The sequence below is a fragment of the Gekko japonicus genome, unplaced genomic scaffold (assembly GCF_001447785.1).
Source record: "Gekko japonicus isolate JY-2015 unplaced genomic scaffold, Gekko_japonicus_V1.1 scaffold1177, whole genome shotgun sequence".
Classification (NCBI taxonomy): Eukaryota; Metazoa; Chordata; class Lepidosauria; order Squamata; family Gekkonidae; genus Gekko; species Gekko japonicus.
Window position 1 is genome coordinate 524,735 of NW_015160874.1, and position 14,188 is coordinate 538,922.

The 14,188-nt window shown below is 40.9% G+C and overlaps 1 protein-coding gene across 1 annotated transcript in view; it reads right to left on the bottom strand.

Annotated features, from left to right (window-relative positions):
- Positions 1-14,188, bottom strand: part of NPAS2 (neuronal PAS domain protein 2) — a 98,526-nt gene that overhangs the window by 49,206 nt on the left and 35,132 nt on the right. Inside the window, exons 2-4 of the mRNA XM_015422751.1 lie at positions 6,990-7,043; positions 1,916-2,064; positions 1,180-1,271 (exon numbers count right to left, since the gene is read on the bottom strand). Of these exons, the coding sequence (XP_015278237.1) occupies positions 1,180-1,271; positions 1,916-2,064; positions 6,990-7,043 (295 nt within the window). The remainder of the gene's footprint in view (positions 1-1,179; positions 1,272-1,915; positions 2,065-6,989; positions 7,044-14,188) is intronic.

A 14,188-nucleotide genomic window follows, 5' to 3' on the forward strand; every position in this document is an offset into this window, starting at 1 on the left:
TGAACTTCTACTTGTTAACTGCTGGAAGAAAGTTCGCAAATAATCATTTCTGTGAAATAAACCATTAAGAAGATATACAATCTAAATTTAAATTTAAAGTAATTTGATTTATGTATTCATTTGAAAAAACAGAACTTTTCCTGTGCCGTCTCAGCCCATATGGGCTTATGAAGGCTGAGAAGTTAAAGTGGCTTACATAAAATTTACATAAATTGTACAATAAAAAATTTAAAATATCCAGACTGAAATAAAACAGCCAATGAAATTTAAACACCCCCCCCCCCAGTCATTTAAAAAAAAAAAGTAAGGTCATGGAGCTATCAAGCCACTAAACAGAAAAGCAGCAATATCTGCCACTAATAATTTATCTTCTAATATCAGAAGAGCTCATTAACAAGGCCCTGTGTATCCATCTAAATGTACACAAACACACTCACAAAAAATTCAGTTTTCTTAGTTGACTTGTACTTCTGGACAAGCCAACACAACAATCACTAAAAGCTTTCTACAGATTCCTATTATAACATCAAAAGGTAAATATATAGCAGGAAGAGACTTTTTTCATGTAGAGTATTCAACAAATGGAGTTCAGCCATTTAAAATGTCAAAGCACTCTTGCTTATTGCTAGGACAATTATTATAATTTGCTGATCTAATACGGTAGCATTTTGGAAACTAATGGTTGCCTACACTGTATGTTGTGTTTGTTACCTTCCAAAGCAACCTTGTACCAAACCATGAAGTGCATGAAAGTTTAATTAGCATGACGCATATTTTTCAAAGTCTGGATTTTTAGCATTGATACTAACTTATAGTGCTTTGATGTGAAAAGACAAAAAAAGAAAACAGGTGTTATAATTTTCTTTGCCATTACAGAGCACCTGCTTTATGATTAGCAGGCATGCTACCTGTTGAGTTTTAAATTTGCTTTTAAAAATAAATTTTGCTGCTGGCTCCTTTGGGTTTATTTACTTATTTACCTTCTCAGCCTTTATGTTAGGAAACAGGCATACATGGATACACAATGATCCTCATGCAAAGAAGCAGGGGTTTCCAGCCTTTATTCGGTAGAGTTCACTCCACCCCTACAGTTGCCAACTAAAATTATCCTGCTTACAGAACTACAGCCACCATTTACTTTGGAAGAATCCATAAGTTTGCAAAATTGTTTCATGTCACCTCTAACATCAGCTGGGTGAATTCTTCATTACTAAGAAAGGAGGGCTTCCACTCCTGCCGAGCTTCACAGATCTCTGCCTGTGATGAGAATTCTGAACAAATAAAATATTGTATTACCTATATGTAAAGCAACATTCAAAGCATATTAGCCCCCCACCCAAAAAAAACCACCACAACTCTCTGTAGACTCACCTTAGCATCTTAAATGGAAGATTTTACATTGGCAAGCAGAACCTGACTTCTATAAGAATTTTGCACAGATGATTCTAACACTGCAATGGATTGGGCAAAAGAAAGGCAAAATCCATCCTCTCCTTCAAAGCAAAGCACTGGTTGCAAAATTCTGTCACAACCAGTATTAGGTTAATGGATATGTGAAGCTTTTAATGCTTCATACTGTTGGACCCATATGCTGTTCTTCCTCCATTACCTTCACTCAGTATCTGCTTACTGACTTTTTATTTTGCCTTTCATCCAAAAAGCTCAAGATGGCTAGATAAAAATTTAATAGAGAAAAGTCATACAGACAAATTATTGACCACTTCAATGAGTCCCACACCTGAAACTCGCTAAAATGCAATATCTCTTCAGCTTATCACACTCACCAGGGTACTGGTATTTTAAATTTCCTATGATTCATAATATGCCTGCCATTTCTTCTGTTGCATAATAAGGAAACGGGTGCTAGGTTTTAATCCTTGAGGAATTTAAGGAAGCCCCTGATTTATTTTATTACCGTTGTGTTTCTGGAGAAAGCTGATGACTTTTTCAAGCACAGTTGTTTTGTCCATTTTACGGGTACTTCCTGGGAGCATCGAGCTGAGTTCCTTGATGAGAACATTGAACTGGTCGCGCCTCTTTTTTTCAGACTTGTTGCGTGAAGCCCTAGGAAAAGGAGGAAAGTGGACACAGATACACCAAATGGAGTCATCAATAATTCTCTTTCTTATGGTATATTACTAACAAAAGTAGGGCTTGCTTTACATAAAAATCCAAAGACTGAAATTTGGAATCGGACCAAAATTTCAAAATGTCATTCTTTTCCCCCTCACCCACTCTAATTTCTTCACTCAGGAATTATGAAAGAAAACATCACACAGGGAAAAGAGATCTAAGCTAGGAAATAACAGCACAGGATTCAATGCTTAATTAGTTTAATATTATTTCCATAGCGACTTGGCCACCATGTTGTTATCCTTTTGTTTATTTTCTAGTAAAGCAGGTCTCTGGCTGCAATTCAGAGGTGTGCATGCACACACATACTAATATTTGAAAAGTTTCTCAGCAGCTGTCCTCCCAAACCTTACTCTTTCAAAAAAAAACTCATGCGAGTTTAAAAAACATCCCACTGTTCCCAATCCATTATTTCATCTGAGAAAAATATCCTGGGTTGTTGTTTTTTTTGGGGGGGGAGATTTGTTAGATGCTTAAGGGAAAACAGTTCCTTGTTCAAACTTCCTTTCAACAGCGCTTATGCCTCACCTCTAATACTGGTCCCCCCCCCGTTAGGTAAGATCTGTAAAAGCAGCTGCAGAAAGGTAAATTAAAAAATCAAAATCATGTGTGCGAGCTTCTTGGTCTTTCTCTATAAGTGCCTTCTTATAGAAAAATCATGAACCTTGTATTATAAGTACAATTTCTACTATTGTGCCTTCTTATAGAAAAATCATGAACCTGGTATTATACGTACAATTTCTACTATTTTGCATACACACACACGGGTAGGTGAGAGTGTTTCCACATGAAGATTTAAAAAACAAACAAACTGGTAACTGCGTGCTTCTTAGCTTATCTATGAGTCAGAGTTCAAATCTGTTGGTATTCCCTCCAAGTTCTCCAAACTAGCTGAATGGGGAAAAACACGACAAATGGAAGCCCTACGTAGGGTAAGTGCAAGGTGATGCACACTGAACAAAAAAAATCCCAGTTATAGATATATACTGACACAATCTGAATTGGCAAAGACTGGGAATGAAAGAGATGTGGGAATTGTAGTATCTGGGAAATCAGGATAAAGGGATTGGAGTAACTTTCCAAAATGGAAAGGCCTGTTCAGTTTAGAGTAAATATGACTATGGGAGGACATGATGCAGTCTTATCAAATTATGCACGGGGTACAGAAAGTAGATAGAGAGCTTTTTTCTTCCTCTCTCTCTTTCTCCAGGGGGACTAATGTTGGTCTTCAGGAGATCAGTTGTAATAGTGGGGGGATCTCCAGATGCCACCTGGAGGTTGGCACCCCTAGTGAAAGCAGATGCCTGTGCTTTACCTATGTTAAATACATAATCACCATGCATAATCACCTTGTACCTATGTTAAATACATAATCACCATGCAGAAAGCATGTAAGATATTGGGGGGGGGGAGCTTTTTTTCTTCATGACATTATTCGTTTCTTGATCTAGAAACAGGGCTTATATTTTCACCTGTGGCCCTGACAGGTTTATGATATGTTGAAGACACCAATAAATGTGCATCAGTTTCACAAACTGAATATTTTTATGATGTCAGTTTCACTTTCATGTCAGTTAAAGCCAAATAAAATTTGCCGTCACTGGTAAACACCGGGCCTCGGTATGCAGGGACACACATAAATGAGATAATGAACATGTGAAAATCAACTTCACTCCATGGTGATTTCACCAGCCAGTGCGGGCAAAAGTGTACGTGCTACACATATGGGTACACTACACGCAATGGGGATAGCTGCAGATCAACATTTAATGAAGTCCCTGAATCCAAGAACTTCCAACATATGCTTCTTGTATTTAGTTGCATCATTCATGTCCAAAACTCCTCACAAACCGTAAAGAAATGCACATATTTAATTCTGTATTTGCAAAATGTGCTTCATTATCTATTGTATTGCTGGTGCCAAAATATTAACCATTTACACCAGCAGCAGTATGCAGGTAAGTAGATGAGGGGTAAATCGCTATCCTTTTTTAAAAATAAAAGACAGTGGACTTCCGCATCTTGATGAAACAAGTGTTAGAAAAGAGAGCACGGAGCTTGGCAACAGAGTAACATGACCTATATTGGTAACGAAAAGCTGCAGGGAATGAAGAAACAGGAAAAGAGATAAGACTGCATCAAATAGCAATGCTCTGACTAGAAATTCTTAGAAGAAAAACGAGGAAACCAAACCAGATGCAATCTAAAGCTCTGTATAAGCCAATTAATCTGCTGGCTTCACAAAACTGATAAAATACCCAGGAAGGTGGGGGGGACACCAACAGCAAACAGCTGCTATGAAACTCCAGATGTCAATCAGGTCTGACAGTTATTACAGTCTTTTATTGCACCTGACACTTTTCTACTTTCTACCCCAATGTGAAATGATAGCTATCTCTTTTGTGTGCCTTCCCCAGATTTATTGTATGAGTACATAATGCTTGGGTGTTTGTGCCAGGCCTAAAATGAAATATGTAATGTTTCCCTGATATAAAGAGAGTTTGTGTTGTTGTCCCCACAGAATACAAGCATCCTTTACATAATTACATTACTCTTTTGACACTAAGTGGGGCATAAGGATAGTACACTTTGTATTTCCAAGAGTATACTCTGGTTCCATAACTCTTGCCTTGTTTCCCCTCAGAGATATAACATCAATAGTACAATGCTTTGAAAGTTTTGGGGGTTGAGCAGCCTCCCTTCTTCATCTACACCACCATTCCAAGACTTACAACAGTGTTTCTGTCCCGTTAGAAGATTAGTCTTCCTGAACCTGAAATTCAATCAGGACTAAAGCTGCTACTTATCATGAGTGGTGAATTGGTGGTGAAGTCCACCAGAGAGCTTGCTCTTATCAGGTACGACAGTGTTAACATATCAGAAACTCTGTTTGCAGTTGAAACTCCTTAAATTGTAGGAAGTAAGGAACAGATACTTCTCTAACCAACCTTCCTTGCAAAATGCTATGATGTAGGTAAAGTACAGGGGATTAGCCACACTAAATCAAAACAGAAGGGGGGAAAACCAACCTAAAGAAACAACAAAGTTGGGTACCCAAAGGTTGGGTGAGAGAAAATTATGAGAAATAAATTAAAATATATGTATTTATTACAAAGTGCACTAAAACTCTACTTGAAAAACAAAGGTACATTCTACCCTTGAAGTAGCGAATGTTTGAATGTAGAAGTCCTGAATCTACATAACATGACACAATTCAGTATCTCTAAGTTAAAAGCCTTGAACTAATAAAACAGGACCAACAATTCAGTATTTCTAGGTTGTAGTTTAAGGTTATTAACCCAGAAATTTTGAATTGTTGCTCCCGTTTTACTGGTTCAAGGCTCTTAACCTAGAAGAAGAGGTAGAAGAAGAAGAGGAAGAAGAAAATGGGCTTATACCCTGTCCTTCACTACCTGAAAGAGTCTCAGAGCAGCTTACAATCTCCTTTCCCTTCCCCTCCCCACGACAGACACCCTGTGAGGTAGGTGGGGCTGAGAGAGCTCTGAGAGAACTGCTCGTGAGAGAACAGCTCTGAAAGACCCAAGGTCACACCAGCAGCTGCATGTGCAGGAGTGGAGAATTAAACCCGGTTCTCCCAGATTAGAGTCCGTACTCCTAACACCTACAACAAAGTGATATTGAACTGTATCAAGTTATACATATTCAGGACTTCTAAGTTCAAATATTCACTGCTTCAAGGGTGGAATGTGCCTGTGCTTGTCAAGTAGAGTTTTAGTGCACTTTGGATTAGCCACACTAGTCATATTCATCCAACAGCAGCAAATATCAATTTGACCAACAGGAAAATGCAATTTCCCCATGAGTTGGGCATTCGCTATAAGCAAGATGTCTGCATCTACCCAGAACCAGGTGTCCAAAGCCCAGAATAGGATTAGAATGACCTCAGGATCTGATGATTACCTCAGGGAGGCAATGTTTACCTCTTCTTGATGGGAATCACACTTTCTTAAGGAGAAAATATGCAGCCTAGTATTGTTTTTTGCTGCTAGATTCCCAAGAGGCCTCTGTGATCCCAAGTGCCATTTATTGTTACACCTCTGAAGGAAAGGGCATTTGACACCAACCTGCACTGGCTTCCTGTGAGTTTCTAGCAGATCCATAGGTATGAAGCTCATTCATTTTCTACCTATCCAGAGTGTTCAGCTGAGGGGAATGTGGGATAAAAATCTCTTCCACTGTGGTACCTCTCTTCTAGAACCAACTTCCAAATGAGAAACGTGAAATCTTTCCTTTCTACTCAAGCATGGACTGTACATTGGTTTTTAGTTTTAATTGTATGACGTTTCATTGCGGTTTTTATCTACATTTTATTACGTATCGCTTTAGACAGTGTTTTGGGAAAGCAGACGGTCCATTTGAATAGAAGTAAATGATTGATTGTCCCAGACTTCTGGGCTACATGTATTAGATAAGCTTTGCCCGGGCTACAAAGTGCCCTAAGCATCTTCCATGTATTTAATTTTTCTCATAACAGAAACTGATCTAGTACCCATTGTATCTTTATGATTTCTCCGTCGCTTTGTTGAAAAAGAAATTTCAAGTACTCCAGGAATATGGGCGTCATGGGAACAAAGGTGTTGTGCTTATGTATGTGTGCGTCACACTGACTTTATTCACAGAAATTAATTCTGATGAGCCTTTATTTTCGAAGAATGGCAAACAAGTGCTTTGAATTTCACTAGTCTTTCAAGTTGTTATTATTTTATAGCTTTCTGTCTTCTCTCTTATTGATTTGTTAAATGAGCGAAGAATCTTCAGCAAGCAAGCAATTAGGTATCCCACAAAGTTGACAGTTTTACACGAGAAGAGGAAAAAAAGAATGGAGGAGCGCTTACCTCTTCGCCCTGTCTTTTTCATCCTCATCCATTAGATTGTCTAAGCAGCTTTTTCTGTTGAAAGAATTTAAGATAAATATAAAACATTGTTTTACTAGCTTTTTGTAATGACTAGATTTCAGACAGAATTACTGTTGCTTTACTTAACTCATTATGACACCTAACTGTCTTTTGTCACTCTATGAATAATGGCTTGGTTCTGTTTATTTGCTTATGTTGGGTCCCTGCCACACGGGAAAAAAAAGTCGGGCAAAAGTGCGGCTTTTAAAAGCTGCACCAAAATAGGCACGCGGCGGCGGGATCATACAGATCTCGTGAGCTGCTGCGCAATTGCTCCCCGGCATGATCAGATGCCGGGGAGACAACAACGGGAGGCTGCCGAACTGCGCATGTCTGAGCATGCGCAGTTTGGCAGGAGCTGGGGATGCGCCGGCAGAAGGACGCGCCGGCGATCCCACGGCCGCACTTGCCGCAGCCGTTCCGGTAAGACCACCTCCGGAGGTGGGTTTTTGTTGATGTGGTTTTTCAGCCGAAAGGGCCGGATCGGGGACGGGCGCGCAACGTTTCCCAGATGTTGCAGTGGGATCGTGCCCGTTTGCTGCACCCCCGATCCGTCCCTCTCCCGTCCCAAACCCTTTCGTGTGACCGGGGCCTTGGCCAGACAACAGGCACATTTAGGCTGCAATTCTGATCCCTTTGTGTGTTGGAAACAACTCCCCCCCCCTCCTAAATTGGGTCTGGCTTCCCTTGACCTGAGTCTCATTTCCGACACTCAGATGTCAGCTTCTGGGGGATCTAATTTCCAAAGTGCTGTAGGGGTCAAATTCAGATTGGGACCATGGCAGAGGGATAGAAGGGGCCTTACCATTCTTCCCCCCAGCCACAGAGAAGAGAGATCATGAGGATTATACTAGGCCTGGGAGAGAGCTGGGCTCCAGTGGCACGGCCAGTAATTCAGGGGCATACAGCTGTTCATTATCCTCACTAGGGGTTTCCTACACCTCATCTAACACTTTTGGCCACAGTCTCAAAAGGTGTAAGTGTATTTACTCACATTCCTCCTTTGCTCCCCTCTTCCATTCCTTTCTCTCACTCTGTTGTCTTCCCACATGTACTAGACACTGCTAGGGGAACGATTATATAGTAATATAATATAATATATATAATATATTATATAGTATACATACAGTAATAGCTTCAGCTTGGCGGAATGTACTTCCAAGCAAGATCCATGCCCTGCGGGACTTGGCTGATTTCCGCAGGGCCTGTAAAATGGAGATGTACCGCCAAGCATACAGGTGAGGCCAAGAGAATTCCTATTCATATAGTTCTTCCTGCCCCTTCTCCCCTTTTTTCTCTCCCCTCGGACAATGATAGTATTATTATATGCCATCTGATTAAATGTGAATATTTGAACTTGAATCTGTCAAATTTATATGCTATAACTGTATTCTAAACTGCATTTAAACTGTTTATCATATGTTGTGATCCACTCTGAGCCCCACGATAGTGGGGGGATAGCGGAATAGAAATAAGAAGAATAAATAGATAAATAGATTTAAAAAGCTTCTTCATCTGACACCCATTGAGAATGGGGGCTGTTGGCTAAAAGAGCTGATGATTGCTGAATTTTTCTCTTTCTGCAAAAACGAAGTAGACCTAGTTAAACATTATTAAAGTAGTGTATTCACCATTTGTGAAAATCAAGTAAGATACTCAACAGACTACCTTCACTCCCCAACATCATGTGAGGGAAACAGCCCCTGCAAGATGTCAGGGGAGGGTACAGCTATTTTGCAAGGCAAGCTGCACTCACAGCATATCTCAGATTGGCTCAGATGATACCCAGCCAGTTCTGCCACACTCTGTGGTACCTAGGGGATTCTGGGTTCACAGCTACCCTCGCCATAAGCCACACCACTGCAGAAAGACCCAGCTTATCACTCACCATAAGCAGGAGTTTCAGCACCATGTGAGGCAGAGTTGAGCAGGCCTTCCTTCTCCCCGTAGTGACTAGTAAGTGTAGAAATGGGCTTTCCACCCACAGTCATGAGTCTACAAACTTGACTCCCACAAGTGCAAGGAATGGATGTCAGATGGCTATCAGAATTCTTCTGGTTAACTGAAGGAAGATTTGTATTGCTATCTATGACAAATGCCAGTTACCAGAGTTGTCCAGATAACAAAATGCTGGATAGCACAGCTTTTACTATGTTACACGATAACCTGCCTATTAACCTGTTTTACAAAGGAAGATATTCCTTCATTTTAGTAGAACTTATATCTGACTATATTTCCACTCAAATTACAATCAATTTCCATATTTTTCAACTGAGGTGGTACAAAAGCACCTTAGAAACTGCAAAAATCAATTTGGGTATTTGCTGAATAGCCACATTGTAAAGACAATTAATTCTGAGAAGAAGCAGAAGTTCAGGGGTAACTGGCATAAGGGCTAATTTCTTTGTTTTATTAAGGATTTGGCTTTTTGGTGTGAAAAGAATAATTTATTGTCAATTTCCAATAAACACAATTTTCTGGATTCACCTTTGTAAGGAGCAACCAGACCTCCAGAATATTTTTAATGTAATCAGAGCTCTAATGTTTAACATTTCTACCAACATATCTTGTCTGTGTTACAATGCTGAATTCAGAAAAATCCAAAAGCAGTATATTCCCACTCCCAAATCATATACCCAAAACTTAATGAATTTTTAAGATAATGTAGCATTAGGTACAGGGCCATCACTGACTCTTAGGGATGCCAGCCTCCAGGTGGGACCTGGGGATCCCCTGGAATTGCAGCTCATCTCCAGACTACAGAGATCAGTTCCCCTGGAGAAAACAGATGCATTGGAGGATGGACTCTATGGTGTCATACCCCACTGAGGTCCCTGTCTGCCCCAGGCTCCACCCTCAAACCTCCAGAGGTTTCCCAGCCTGGAGCTGACAAGTGGTAACCCTACCCTCCACCCTGCCCCCCGCCAGTGGCCGGGGGGGGGGGACCTGGAAACCCTACTGACTCTCCAACTAAATCCAGATACAAGGGAATCAGCTCTAGGGTTGGGTAAGTAAGGAGTGACCTCTGAGAATTCTCAAGGATATAAATGTATGAGCCAGACAATATAGCCGAAGCAAGAAAGTAAGGACTGGAAAGAGAGAAAAGATAAACAATGAAAGCTGAATTATAATGTATTAAGAGAATAAAAGAATGACTAAGAAGTACTGGGGTGGAGGTATTTGTGAATTTACTGCATTGTGCAGCGGGTTGGACTAGATGACCCTGGAGGTCCCTTCCAACTCTACGATTCTAAATCACAGAGCTGTGTCTTCAAGATGGCTAAAGTTGTACCATGTTATCACAAATTAGGGTGCATAACAAAGAGAGAGAAGCAACATTTGTCAGTCTCTTATGACTGTAAAACCTAAATAACAGGTATTAATTAGTATTCCTACATTAGACTCCACTGTTGTTCAATGGTCTGTTTGTAAGCTGCCCTATGTATCTATTCAGTCAAAAGTAATCTGAGGGTTCTATAACACAGCACTTACAGATCGTGTTGTTGCTACTTCTTAAACACCCCAAACAGTCTTACAGTGCCATGCACGTGTACCCAGAAGTAAGTCCTACCATATTCAATGGGTCTTGCTCCCATTATGTTTTCTTAGGATTACAACCCCAGTCATTACATTTTCAGCACTGGGTTGCTCTTGGATCCATGGCTATACACGGCCAAACATACTGCTTACCAGTTCTCTCTCATAAGAAAGCTGCAACCACATTTGTCTGATTTAGACAGACCGCCATCCTAAAAAAACTTTCCTGAGAGTAAGTCCCACTGAGTAGACCAGCTTAGGATGGCTCCCAAAGTCTAGAAGTCATGCCTTACTGCAATATGCTTTTTGTGGTGCTGTATTTGAGAAATGTTTGGATGCTTCAACTAGTGCAGAATGCAGCAGTTCACCTTCTTACAGGTCACTCAGTGATAAATAGGTCAATAAGAACAGGTATCCTATTGCTCAAGACTCTTCACTCTCCCACCCCCATCCCCAGACTTGTTTACTCAATTCAAGGTGCAAGCTTCTTTACCTACAAAGATCCAGCAGTGCAATCCTAAGCAGAGTTACACCCTTCTAAGGCTCAGACTAGACGTTGCAACTTTTAATAGGTCATGTTCCCCCACAGTCAAACAGGCACTGTGGGGAACTGCCCATTTAAAATGGCGCAGAGGGCTGATTCTACACGAGCTGCTCCAGAATGGGACAAGTTAATACCCACCCTGGCTCAGGAAAGCAGTGCAGGGCTGAGGCAGGATCCCCTCCCCCCTCCCTGACATAGGCTGATTCTGCACTGGCTTTTCCCTCCGTTGTTTTAGCAAACCCACGTTGGAACAGAAATTCCCCTCTTCATTGCATGCTGCTTTCACTTCCTTTGATCGTAAGATTTTATGGTTGCCTCCACACTCCATGCTGCTTTTGCTTCCTTTGATCATTGGATTGTATGGTACCTTCTGCATAGATTTAGGGCCATTTTATGGCCATTCACAGGTGACTTTGCGGGCGGTACAGCATTGCCCAAGGTATCTCAATGCGGTTTTGAGCTGCACTTTTTCCTCCCAGTTGAGAAAATGTAGAGTGAATGCTAGATGCAGAATTGCCCATAGTTCTGAGCAGAACTGGCTCCTGTGCTCTTTTAAAGGCAATTCTCCACAGTTTATGTGTGACTGCAGGGAATATAAACTGGGTCTGGGGGACTGGGACTGAGCTCATTAGACATCAAAACAGGCTTAGCCCACTGATGACAATGGACTTAGAGGGGTGTTACTCTGTTTATGATTTCACTGTGAATGACCTGAGTGTTTGCATGCCATGGAGAACACTTTCTCCATGATGTTCTGCTGTGATCTTTGAGGTCATCCTAGAGCAGTGATGGGGAACCTATGGCATGGGTGCCAGAGGTGGCACTCAGAGCCCTCTCTGTGGGCACGCGTGCCATCGCCCCAGCCAGGCCAAGACCATCATTAAAGTGTCAAATTCTCTGCCAAATAATTTTAAGTAAATGAAAGCATTTGGGATTGCTTTCCTTACTTTGTTTGGATCCTCTTAAGTTAATGTAGAAATAAAGTTTCTAAAGTAAAACCTCAGTATTCAGGCTAAATTGCCGTGTTGGCACTTTGTGATAAATAAGTGGGTTTTGGGTCGCGGTTTGGGCACTCGGTCTCTAAAAGGTTCACCATCACTGTCCTAGAGTATCCCCTTATTATTCTGTCATCCATGCCACTAATGCCTGAAAAGAAATATCACACCTATCCCTCTACTTTGTTCTCTTGGTTCACACAGAGGCTTGAACCTGTGCATTTTCCCAGAAGCAATGGAAAATAGTTTTATTTGAACTACGTTTAGAAGACGGGGCTAAACAAATACAGAGTAGTTTTGACTCAGGTTCTGTATTTTAGAATATGAATGGGTTAATGCTTATTTTAGTTCATAATTTTATTGAAGTTTGGTTTTAGCGGGTTAGGGATAGTGAGCTGGAATTGGAACAAATAAATGAATGCCTCTGCCCCTCTGCAGTATCAGCACCACTGAAGCATTTCCCACTCTTCGGGCTGTGTCCTCCATTGTTATAATTACTACTGTCGGTTGTTTAACTGCTATTGTATTATTTTTCAATAGTGAATCAAGCGATGAAGCCAACCCTGATGTTGTACGCACAACAAGAACAGTTTTAGATCAGTTGGCTTCTTTTGTTTGCTTGCACTTAATAGCTTTGGGACTAGCTCCGGGATTAAAGTTGTAGTGCAAATATGTATGAACAGACACTTCTTATGAATATTTGCCGCTAATCTGCCCTTTGCAAAAATAGGCCGTCTCTGCTACCCGAGTTCAAACTGATGTCCTGGTCACACTTCACGAACAAACAATTTAAACAAACATTCATCAGCAAAGACTCTGCCATCTGCACAAGTCAGAACACTCTTTTGGTGTGCCTGTTCCCTCCCAGCAATGCTAAACAGGATTAGCCTTCTGAACGCAAAAGCAAGAAAAGTAGGTCACTTCAGCAACACTGTTCCATGTGATGAACTGACGGTATGTTTGTAATGGTCTCTTCAAAGCCATCTCTCTTTCTCGGCTGACTGCAGCAAGTAAGCAATGGAACACCTACGTAACCTGTCAAAGGAGGCATTTCTAAGGGCTGCTATGTGTTCCACGTGTGGTATCAGGGGAGTACCCAGCATCTGACATTTGGCATTACAAAAAACTTAAAACAAGTTTGCTGAAAAGCATAACAACTGGGAAAAAATGGGCATAATCCCTCTTCAGATATTTGTCTTCCCCCATGACATGTACATATTTAGCTGAATGGCTGCAATGAGCATCTCCCCCATGCATGTAGATACCTCCATGTGATCAGGACCCTGTTTTTTGCAGCATTCCCGCTCAGCTATACAAAATACCCTGCACATGCACAGAGGCTTTCTGCAGTAATGTGCTGAACGTATACATCTCTGGGAGTAGGACTAGCTTCTATCTCCCTTGCTTGACTTATTCATTTCATTAAGATGTCAAAAAACATCTGAAGATAATTCAGACTTGGTGAAGTCTCTGAAACTAAACAAGGGCTTTCATTGTTCAGGAGACACAGCAATAGTGCGTCCATCTCCCCCTCATATTTTTCTGTGCATCCTATGGAATCTGACACAAATACATTCCTAACCATATTCCTTTAATTTAAAGAGGAGAGAGTAAACCCATATAATGTCTTGAGATGGGATCCATCATCTTCTATAATAGTAGCCGTGGCGTAGTGTGGGGAAGGCCACAGGGGCGGTCACCCTGGGTGCAAAATTTCAAAAAATATAGAGAAAGTAGTAATAGTAAATAAAAAATAGTGCACCCTGCCCCTCACACAGAAAATTTCCCAATGTTCGAACATTCTACAGAGTTTTTCAACATGATGGGGCAAATAAACGTTGCCACGTTTTACAGTATTTTTCTTGCTAATTGCAGCCATACTCTCCTCATGTAATCCTTACATACATAATGCCTATTAAAAGCATGATTTCCCGTTTGAAGATACCGGTACTGAAATGTTCCATAACTTGCATAAAAATTATAATTAAAATTCGTAATTCCACACTGAGTTGCAACGGGCGCCTTAAAATATAATACATGTGCTTGGGGAATAAGGGGAATAC